Source organism: Ptiloglossa arizonensis, chromosome 5, assembly GCF_051014685.1.
Source record: "Ptiloglossa arizonensis isolate GNS036 chromosome 5, iyPtiAriz1_principal, whole genome shotgun sequence".
NCBI lineage: Eukaryota > Metazoa > Arthropoda > Insecta > Hymenoptera > Colletidae > Ptiloglossa > Ptiloglossa arizonensis.
Window position 1 is genome coordinate 19,447,296 of NC_135052.1, and position 10,850 is coordinate 19,458,145.

Below are 10,850 nucleotides of genomic sequence, written 5' to 3' on the forward strand. Positions count from 1 at the left end.
TCAATATATCCCACGCGTCGCAAAAATTAATTCGATCGTCTCGTTTGAAATTATCCCACTGAACGACCCATAGGTCGTTCCACCGCCATTTTCCTCGTTCTACGCGCGTCCATTCGAATCTACACCCGATACGCGAAGCGAATTCTCGCGAACACGGTTCGAGGGAAGTCGAAACGCGCGCGAGGTGTCGCGCGTGTCGCGATGCGTAATTAAACCGAAATTTACAGGGTGGCTTCGCGGTAAAAGTATTCGCGTCGGGGCTAGCTAGCGAGCGGCCTCCTCCAATTAGTGCGCGGCGTCAATGACGCACGACGCCCTTCATAGACGCTAAAAGTATCCGGGACCTTTGGGTGTACGTCGTTTTGGACAGATTGTATCGTCGGGCCGTCCTCGTGTTGTTCGATTCGGGCGGTGTCTTTGGAATTTATGCGACCGCGTTACGTTTATTTCTGCGGCCCTTGAAACGCCGAAACACGCTCGGTGGGAGGTTAAAGATAGAAGAGATTGTTAGTACGCGAAAAGGCCAGGGAAAATTGTTATCTCCCCGCGTGTCCTGTTTTCTGGCTCTACTCGCCACGGCGGCGGCGGCGGCGGCGGCGGCGGCGGCGGCGGCGGCGTTCCTGCGATTCCCAGTCTCGATTTCGACCGCACCGTGAATCATTTTCGTTGCCCCTTGGAAGATAAATACGACGGTTGTTCTTTCGTGGACGGTATTTCGCGAAAAAGACTCGTCAGAGACGTTCGAACGGACCCTGAGATGCCATTGGATATTTCCACTCGTGGAGATTCGTCACTTTCTGTTTCCTAAACCGATTTTAACGCTGACACTACCGACGATCACGTATTACAATTTTCACTGGATTTTGGACGTGTCTTGGAAAGTGAAAGGGGAAAAGATGAATTTTGGTTGTTGATTTAATCTGTTTTCTAGATCGATAATTGTCACTGAATATTGCGAGCAAAGTTAATAATTGGGTAACTAAAGAGAAATTTGAAATGGATCGACTCCTTTGGGAATTTTGCTGTCGAGGATCCGAGCGATTTAAACATTCGTGGCATAAAACATAATTTTTTATTTAGTAGTATTTTGGTAGAATTTTAGTAGTTTATTGTAGTGGTGTAATAGTATCTTAACATTGTTTTCTGGAAGAATAATTGTTTAATATCGTCTAATTGAGCTTGTTGCCTATTACACTCTGGTTTATCGTATTTTGTTTAAAGGTTCAATTGGTTGCAATTTTGCGCCCGGAGAATATACTTGACGCGACTCTTCTCGAATTATTTTGTTAGAAATCGATAAGAATCGAATAGATAATATCGTCGTAATTGTCGTAGTAATTTAATTATATCTGTTTACAATCTCACCGAATTACTTCCACGTTGCGATATTGAAAATAACGCCAAAGCAAAACAGAACAAATTATCGAAAATATACAACAACAAAAATTATCAGCTGTGTATATTCCAAAAAATATTCCCCATTACTTCGACAAACACCGTGAAATTTGCCTTGTACAAAGTACGCATCGAAGATCCGTTCGAAGGGCCATCGAAGCGCCATTCTCGATGGCGCCCTTTCGACGAATCCTCAAAGTCATCCTCCTCGAAAAGAAAGTCTCCCAATTAACAAAAATAAAAATAAATAAATAAATCCCACGATTTCGACGTATTTCCGATCGAAGAGTCACCTACGATCCCGGGTGCAAATTACCCTCAAGTTCCTTTGAAGAATCGAGAAGAAAAAGAAGAAAGAAAAAAAAATCTCGGATAAAAGGCACGCAGAAAGTCTCGTTGATCTCACGGTACAAAAACCGTACGATTCCTCTTTCCGCCCGTAGCGAAGATTTCCTCGATCTCCGGCTTCGAGCTCCGAGTTGTACCAAAAATAAAACACCGCGAACGGTAGAAAGTCTTCGAAGATGGTCTCTCTCCGGCGACTTGGTCGGATATCCATCGGGCCGAGCCGAAGAAAGAACATTCGTAGGGAAGGAGCGGTGTAGACGGTTGCTTTCTAGAGCTCGGGGTAAAACAAGAAGTAGAAAAAAAAAGAAAAGAAAAAGAAGAAAAAAAGCAACCGTTGGAAAGGAGAGGAGGAACAAAACGGGAAAAAAAGTCCCCCTCCCCTCCCGTCAGCGTTGGAAAACAAAAAGATGGGAAAAAAAGGAGAGAAAAAGGTGCGGAGAAAAATCGCGGCTGGAAGATGGATAGCCGGTGGTTCCCGATGGGTTTTTCGTTTTTCTTTCCCTCGGGTCGCGCGTATGCCGGGGCTCCTATAAAAATATTCACGTGCGGCCGAACCGCCGCCACCACCGCCGCCGCCGCCACCGCCGCCACCGCCACCGCCACCGCCACCGCGCTCTCGCGGAGGAGACGTACGCGCGCGCTTCTCCCAATTAGTGCGTGCTGCCGGCGGCGCGGCGGGCGCGTTGAGGTAAAAGAACCGCATGGGCCGCGTGATATTTCCGTCGACGAGCCTCTCTGTGGCCTTTCTCCGTAATTATGGCCCTCCGTCAATCCGCCGCTGCTCGAAATCCCCCCGTCGGTCGGCTGGTCGGCTGGCCGGCCGGGTCTGGGCGAAGTTTTGTCGTAACAAGCGCGGCCGACGCTGCCCTCGTTAACCCACTACCGTTAAATTACATAGGCGAATCTATTTCGTGGCCCTTCCGCGCTTTAATTCGGCTCGTGGACCGCCGATCGATCCGCGGATCCACGATTAACGCGGCGTCCCTCGTACGAAAATCACCGGTTACTCGCGCGCGATTAGTCTTTGAGCTTCTGGGCTTTCGACCGCTTCCGGTTGTTTCGCGGTTGTCGGGACGCGTTGGAGTCTCTTGTTCTTTTTCCTTTTTCTCTTCTTTCCCCTTCGTTTCAACGGGAAATTAATCCGCGCCATTTTGGGGAACGTCTCGATGATGGAGGGTTTACCGCCTCCCGGAGGTGTTTCTCGGAGAGGAGTTGCGTGCTCTATCGGTGGTGTCCGGTGTGGGTGTGTCTTTTGGACGAAGATGATGCGGTTTCCGATAGTTTATCGTGGCGCGAACCAACGTTTGAGGTTAGGGTTACTTTCGGTGGACGTATATTTAAATAGTTTGGTGATTAGGGACACTTTTGGGGTAGATACATTTAAGTGGGTACTTTTGAGGTTAGGGTTATTTTTGATGGAGATATTGCTTGTTTTTGGGAAGAATACTTTTGGTGTTTAAAGAGGCATGTTTGAGGTTAGGGTTACTTTCAATGGACGTATATTTAAATAGTTTGGTGGTTAGGGACACTTTTGGGGTAGATACATTTAAGTGGGTACTTTTGAGGTTAGGGTTATTTTTGATGGAGATATTGCTTGTTTTTGGGAAGAATACTTTTGGTGTTTAAAGAGGCATGTTTGAGGTTAGGGTTACTTTCAATGGACGTATATTTAAAGAGGTAGTTTATAGATTAGGGCCACTTTTGGAATAAATAAATTTAAGTGGGTACTTTTGAGGTTAGGGTTATTTTCGGTGGAGATATTGCCACGCTAGGTTTGGAGATTCTTAGGAGTTGTTGTTTCGGAGTAGTTTCACGAATCGGTGGAGATTTCCGGTGTGAGTTTCGAAGAAATAGCAGTTTCTTGAAATTTCATTCGAGCACGACTAGACAGCCGTTTAAAATGTCGCGTGCAAGAACTGTAAGGCTTGCGAGCGAAGGAATGTTTATTCGACACTGTGCAAATACTGTTTACTTAGAGTATCACGTTCACCTTGGCTCAGAACCGATCTTTCTTTCTCCGAACAGCGCTACTTTTTCTCTATCAGACTTTAACTATCAAGTTCTTCGTTACCTACTTTCGAGATTGGAATCCTCCGACGTTGTTTCGAGAAAGGCATTACGCAGGATCTCGAACCAGTTTCGTACTCCATCTCGATCCCTGTACTTTGAACGTAAAACGACTTTGAGCTCCACTCTTGAACGTTCTACGATTTCCGTAGCCTTTGGCCCTCCCTTATCGATTTTTGTATTAATTTGTCATTCGTCGACGAAAAAGTTATAAACTCTTCGTAAATTATAAACTCCGCCAAAAATAATCCTAACCTCAAAAGCACCTTTTTAAATTTATCTGCCCCAAAAGTGAGCCTAACCTCAAAACTACCTATTTAAATTTACATCCACAGAAAGTAACCCTAACCTCAAAAGTACTTATTTAAATTCATCTGCCCCAAAAGTGAGCCTAACCTCAAAACTACCTATTTAAATATACGTCCACAGAAAGTAACCCTAGCCTCAAACGTACCTCTTCGTAGACTCGTCAAGTGTTTTATAAAATGTAATTTAAACTACCGAGAATCTAGAAATCCTTTCCATCTACAGTGTAGAGGTTATGTCTTTGTTTAGCGTCGTCTACTCGACGAAAATTCCTCGCGCGATCTCTACTCGTCGATTCTCTTAGAAATTTTCAATTCCACGTCCCCTTAAATATCGATTCTGGAGCTTCAAACACCTTCCGGCGCTTCCATAGTTATTCTTATCGAGACCATCTCGCTTCACAAATCCGTGCGAGCGTTCTCTGTCCGGTGGATTCTCGTCGAGGGAGATTCCCAGGGCTTCGTAATAGTTACCGAACAAACGCGAGAGCTCCGAAAAATCCAAACGACCACCCCTACGAGTTCAAGAGTCGGGCCTCCCCACCCATCCCCTCGAGAAATCCTCAAAAATGTTCCATTCGACGTCCGTTCGCCTCCCATTCGTTCATCCATCTCTGTGCAACGAATTTCACATCCTCGCACCCTCCGGGGCCAGCTCCCCTTCGCGCATCCCCCTCTGCCACGACGATACGGCGCATCCTCGTTGTCCAGGACAAAACCATCTCGCCGAGCGACTACAATGCCGTGTTGCCCTCCTCCCTCCAGGACGAAAGGGTAAAATCCTCGAAATCCTTGGCACTTCTGCCAGCGTACCCGGAGCAGACTCGCCTTGGGATCCGTGTAGACGCGCGGTGACTCGATGGCGCCGCCAGCAGCCAAAGAAGATATAGAGAAAGAGAAAAGGCCGGGGTCGTCGGGTGGCTCAGGGGAGGAGAGAGAAACAGAGAGAGAGAGAGAATCAGAGAGAGAGAGAGAGAAAGAGCGAACGAGTGAAAGAGAGAGAGAGCCGGCCTATTGTATTCGGTGCGGCGTAGGGTTCTTGGTCGCCATCTTGCTTGATATTGATCGCGAAACGCACGAATACTCGCTCATTCGCCGCGCGGCTGCGTTCGTCGCCGCTCTCCTCTCTCGTCTCTGTGTTCACGTAGCCAACACGCGTACACGTACACGTACGTACGTAGGTAGGTGCGCACACGTCCGCGTAGGGAACGCGCGCACCTACCGCGGGCACGTGAAACGTACGTACACGTGAATTATACGTACACGTGAAACGTACGTACGCGCGTGTAGAAATGGACAGGTGCGCGTGTGCACGTGAACGCAACACCGTGTAGACGCGCGCCTATCGCGCGAGCGCACCGCGGAGAGAAACACTCGTACGCTTCGACCACGAAGGGGAGGCCCACGTAGTGTCGGTTGGAAGTCTCTCTGCTGGTTTTCAGTCCGCGGGGGAGGAGACTATCTTGAAAATGGCGACGCGGATCCCGTGCATCGAGGCCGTCTTTTATCTATCGGGAACACAGAGGGTAGAGAGAACCTTGGCGAGGGGGACCACGACGTGGAAGAGGGAGGAGTTGGGGGCTAGGGGGAGGAACGGGGGAGAGAGCCTCGAGTGCGCGTCGTCGCATTATATATTGTTGCATTGTATGGACGATGTAGCTATCCTAGCAGGGCCAGAGGCCCGTCGTTGACGTGCCGGTGCGCGCGTGCGGTTGCATTTAAATTACTCTCTCTCTCTTCTTCCTCTACCTCCTCCCCCTCCCCCCTACTCCTCCTCCTGTGTGCAAGCCCTCTCGATGAAGATATATACGAGGCGCGCGAGCGAGCTTTTTGGTCCTCGTATTCCCCCGAGTGTCCTTTCCTTTTGTCCCGGTCGCCGGCGTTTCTCTTCGGACGTCAGGTGTAATGACGCGCCGTTCAGGATAATGCGAGAGATCTGGCCTGGGAGGGGGATCGGGAAGGGAAAAGGGCGGGGATACGTTCTTCTCACGAGCGGTGCTTTTACAAAGTCGAAATTCGAAGCACACGCGGAATGGATGACGGTGATTCTCAATCGCGATTCTCGGGAACAGGTACTTGGAATTTTGGCGCGAAATCGTTTTCAAGATGTCGGTTAGTGTGGCGAGACAGAAGGGTAATGGTGGAGATGAAATTCGTAACTGTAAAGATGTCTATTTGGGAACGTGATTCGAAATTTGACGATACGAAATGATGCATAATGGGTAATCGTAGAGGTGAGATTCGTAACTGTAAAGATATCTATTTGGAAACGTGATTCGAAATTTGACGATACGAGAGAAGACGCCATGATGGGTAATCGTGAAAGTGAAATTCGTAACTATAAAGATATCTATTTGAGAACGTGATTCTAAATTTGATGATATGAAAAGATGCAAGATGTGTAATCATGGAGGTGAGATTCGTAACTATAAAGATATCTATTTGGAAACGTGATTCTAAATTTGATGATACGAAAGAAGACTCCATGATGGATAATCGTGGAGCTGAAATTCGTAAGTGTAAAGATATCTATTTGGGAACGTGATTCAAAGTTCGACGATACAGAAGGTTACTCCGTGATGGATAATACCGCGGAGATGAAATTAGTAACTTTAATGGTGTCTATTTGGCATCGCGTGAGACAGTTGGCGACCGACGTCTTCGACTGTGGACGCAATTGTTCGTATTTAGACAGCCAACGGAGATCCTTCGGAATACGAGACCGAGTGCGAACGATTGACGGTTAACCTGTTTATCGTCGAGCAGAAACTTGAGAATATCTCGCGAAACGCCACTTCTGATGCAAATTTAAAACAAGAGAACTAATCACTTAACGGTATCGAGTACCAAGTACTCCTAACTCGTGCACAGACTTCGTATCTCCCAAAAACCATCTAACTATCGTTCTCTACTCTCTCGGTGCTACCTCCGAACGAACAAGCCTAAACTCAACGATCTATATTTGATTCGACTGAATCGAATAAAAGAATACTCGCAAAAATGTCAAAAATAATAACTCCGAAGCTCCTAGAGTTATCGAACAAGCACTCTCCAGTATACAACTATTGCGCACGAAAGATCATTACGGGATATATTAAGGGTATACTCGTACCCGACTGGGTTCGTTTCGTTGCGAAAAAGTTACGCAAAGAGCAAAAAAGAAAAAAGAAAAGAATATTTAACGCACGCGTTTCACGACTCTCGTGGTTCCCAATTTTTTTCCGTAACCGTCCCCCGATCGCTCCTCGAACGTGAAAAATACATCTCGGCACTCACCTGTCGCCTCTCTTTCTCTGTTCGCAGGTCTGGTTCCAGAACGCCCGCGCAAAATGGCGGCGCATGGTGCTGAAGCAGGAGGGCAAGTCGGACAAGTGCGACGGCGGCGTGGACGGCGGTTCCCTTGGCGACCTTGAGCTGTACGGGAACAGCACCGGAAGCGGTGGTCCGCCGATGAGCCCTCCATTCATGCTCGGCGGGCCGCACAGTCCCGCGTCCTTGGCGTCCTTGGACTGCGCGTGATCCCCGAAATCCCGTTTCCGGCCGCAATCCAGACCGATCGAACGAGACCCGACGCGAATGGACGCGTCGTCCATGTTCTACGCGTCGAGGATACGCGAGCTGGACGCCCGAGAACGTGACGCGGGACGACTATTTTCACCGAATCCGCGGTTCCCGTTTCTCGACGGTGCCCCGCGACACTGTGAATAATTTATTTGTCGCGAACGAACGAACGAACGGACCGAGTGGACGTCTCGCGAGACGGGTCGGTCGATCCGCGTGAGAGACCATGTCCAACGAGAGTGGTTCGCGACGACGGACTAGTTTACGCGGTGGTTGCGTTTCCGCGCGTTGAACTCGATGTTGTCTCGTTCGTGGAACGAACCTTACGGACAGATCGGTTAGGCACGGGTCAAACGAGAGACTCGTTACCTCGGTGTCGAGTCGCTGCGATACGAGGAATTGCTCGAGGAGGATCACCAGTCGGATCGAACTCAATTGGCGGAGTTGTATCCTTCCAGGAGGGAACTCTGGAAATCTTGGATCTGCCAAAGGTCCGCTCGAGGATTTGGAAAGATAATTTCTGGGTCGAGTGGAATCTGAACAGTAACAGACGCGTGTCTGTTTCGCGATTCCTTCAACGGATCGACTTCCAGAGATCCAACGAAGGTCGGAGAAGGTCACCGTGAACCTACTTTCGCAAAACAGTGTTGTCCGCGTGCAGAGTTCCCTCGGATAGTCCGTCTGGCCGCGATTCACGGTAGAACCTCGACAGACGCAGCCTTGATCGTTGCGCGAGGACCTCGTTCCCGCGTTGACAAGTTGGAGGGAGTCGCTTGGCAACGAGTAAAGTCGAAGAGGTTAAACCGTAGGTGCTCGAGATGTACGGGTGAGTGCATCCCGATAGTTGGATCTTCGAGCCTATTTTCTCGCGATCGTCGAGATTCTACCGTAATCGATTGCGTACGGGTTAGAAGTAACCTGTGACACGGTGATGGAGACAGAGTGGGGGAAATATCTTGTTTGCTATCGGTGCCGAACGAAATCGCTGACCGTGTAGGCGTTCGGTCGATCGGCACGCGCAACGTTGACTACGCGTTGCGAATGCGTCGGATTGAGGGTTACGCGCGCTCTCCGAAAGCCAAAGGGTCGTACTCCGGAGGTCACGTCGGACAGCACTGTGCCGCGCCATGACGCTCCCCGTTCGAGTGACAGAGAGCGTTTGACCGTGCGAGCGTGCGCGACAGGAGTGGGGGAGCCGAGCGACGCGAGGGAGGTAGTCGGTCGTTGTGGTGGGGGTAGCCGGGCGTTGTGGTGGGGATAGCGCTCCGCTAGCCTCGCGCGGCCAATCGATGTTGATCCGACCGCGAACGACTTTCCTCGATCGCGAGATTCTCGATCGACCATCGTCGTTTACCCGATCGGATTAGAAAAGCAAAACGGAGGACGCACGGACGAAGCGGTGGATGTACCGTAGCGGAGGATCGATTAGTCGAAAGAATAGAAAGCGTTGTATTTATTGTAGCCGACACGGTGTGATCTGCGTGCTATTTTTGAACGTGTACGTCTTTTCCGTCGATTCGCTGATTTCGTAGCGAGCTTCGCCGCACGAACACACACACATACACAAACACGTATACACATACACGCGTACAGAAACACACCCGCGTGCACGTACACGCGATACACAATTCGACGAGGCGCTCCGACGTCGCCTCGTCCGAAAGCGTTTGTAATTAGTTGTCGATGTCTATTTATTGGTTATAAGCGTTCTGAGGTAAGCCTAGTTAAGGGTTACGAACTTTACCAGTGCTGTGTGAAAATCCAACGTTTCCGGGGGTAGGGGGCAGGGAGGGAGGGAGGGGGGGGATGTAATACTTTCGCTCGTGTTACGTAGTAATATAAATAAATGAATATATAAATATATATGTACGTACGAACATAATAATATATATTATTATTATTATCGTTAGGTGAATTAAGCGACAAAAGCCCGATCGAGTGGTTCGATTTTCGATTGATTCGGTGCTGCGCGTCTCGAGAAATTATTATTCGTTCCGGGGCGTTCAAGTGCGGCGTTCGTCGGCGGAGAGTCATTGAAATTGTTAATTAAAAGAAAACGTGCTCTGACGGTGTTTCGTGTCGCGCGAAACGTTGGGTTTTAACGTCGAGTAAATATAAATATATAAATACATATATAAATATATTATTTATAAATAAATTCGGGCGCGTCGAGCGCGAGAACGACGTGTAATTATAATTATTGCTCAAAAAAAAAAAAAATAAATAGAAACACACACACACACACACGCGAAAAAGTGGAGAATCGAGAGGAGTGGAAGGTTGGTGTAATGGCGGATCGAAGTCGCGCCCGACCGCGAATCCTTGGCGTATTTCACGTAATTGTTGTAAATAAAGGACGTTCCTCGAGTTTCTTAAGGCACCGCTATAGGTTGTAGGGATTATAATTGCATTCGGTAGCGGTTCTGTTAGGCAAGGTAATAATGATGACGACGATTATTATTATTATCACTCCTATTATTAATATCCTTGTAACGAATGGAACGATTGTCTAATTTTACAAGATGATTTTTTCATTGAATATATTTTGACAATATACTCGCTGCCTCTGTCGACTATTTCTTTCGCAACCCCCTATTCATCCCCTTCGCGACTTCTTCCTTCGCAAAAGTTTCCTCCACCCCGGTAAGAAAACAACGAAGATATAATATTTAATTTTCTCTTTAGATTGAAACTCGTTACGAGATCGCGGCTAAGTTTCGTAATACAGGATCTTCCGCGCAAAAATTATATATCGCTCGGATTTCTCGTTGAAACTTGTTTGCGGAGCAGTATCATCGAGCGGTCTCGACTCGAGAAACGCAACATCGATAAAAATGTTGACGCTCTCAAACCGGGGGGGAAAAAAATTAAAAAGCGTGGAAAATGGAAAAAAAGGTGGTGGAAAAAAAAAACGTGGAAAAACGTTAAAACGAGGAAGAAAAAAACGGTAAACGGTGCGACTCCGGAAGACACTTGTCCTCCCTCGAAAAATAGAAGATAGAAAATATTCGTCACCGAAGTACTGACACGAGTGTTTTGCGCTAAATGCGCACGCCGGGATGAGGACGCGATTTACAAGGTTGGCAGCAATTTAACGACCCTGTTACGCGTACCAATGAGTGCGCGGCGCATCCCGAGGGGCGGACATTAAAATTAAAATTAAAATTATGCCGT

The 10,850-nt window shown here is 48.1% G+C and overlaps 1 protein-coding gene across 2 annotated transcripts in view; it reads left to right on the forward strand.

Moving 5' to 3' along the window:
- Positions 1-9,442, forward strand: part of LOC143147181 (protein apterous-like) — a 127,891-nt gene extending 118,449 nt beyond the window's left edge. For both annotated transcript variants that reach the window (XM_076312207.1, XM_076312208.1), the window contains exon 6: positions 7,419-9,442. In XM_076312207.1, coding sequence (XP_076168322.1) covers positions 7,419-7,634 — 216 coding nt within the window. In that variant the 3' untranslated portion in view covers positions 7,635-9,442. The remainder of the gene's footprint in view (positions 1-7,418) is intronic.
- The last annotated feature ends 1,408 nt before the right edge of the window (positions 9,443-10,850 follow it).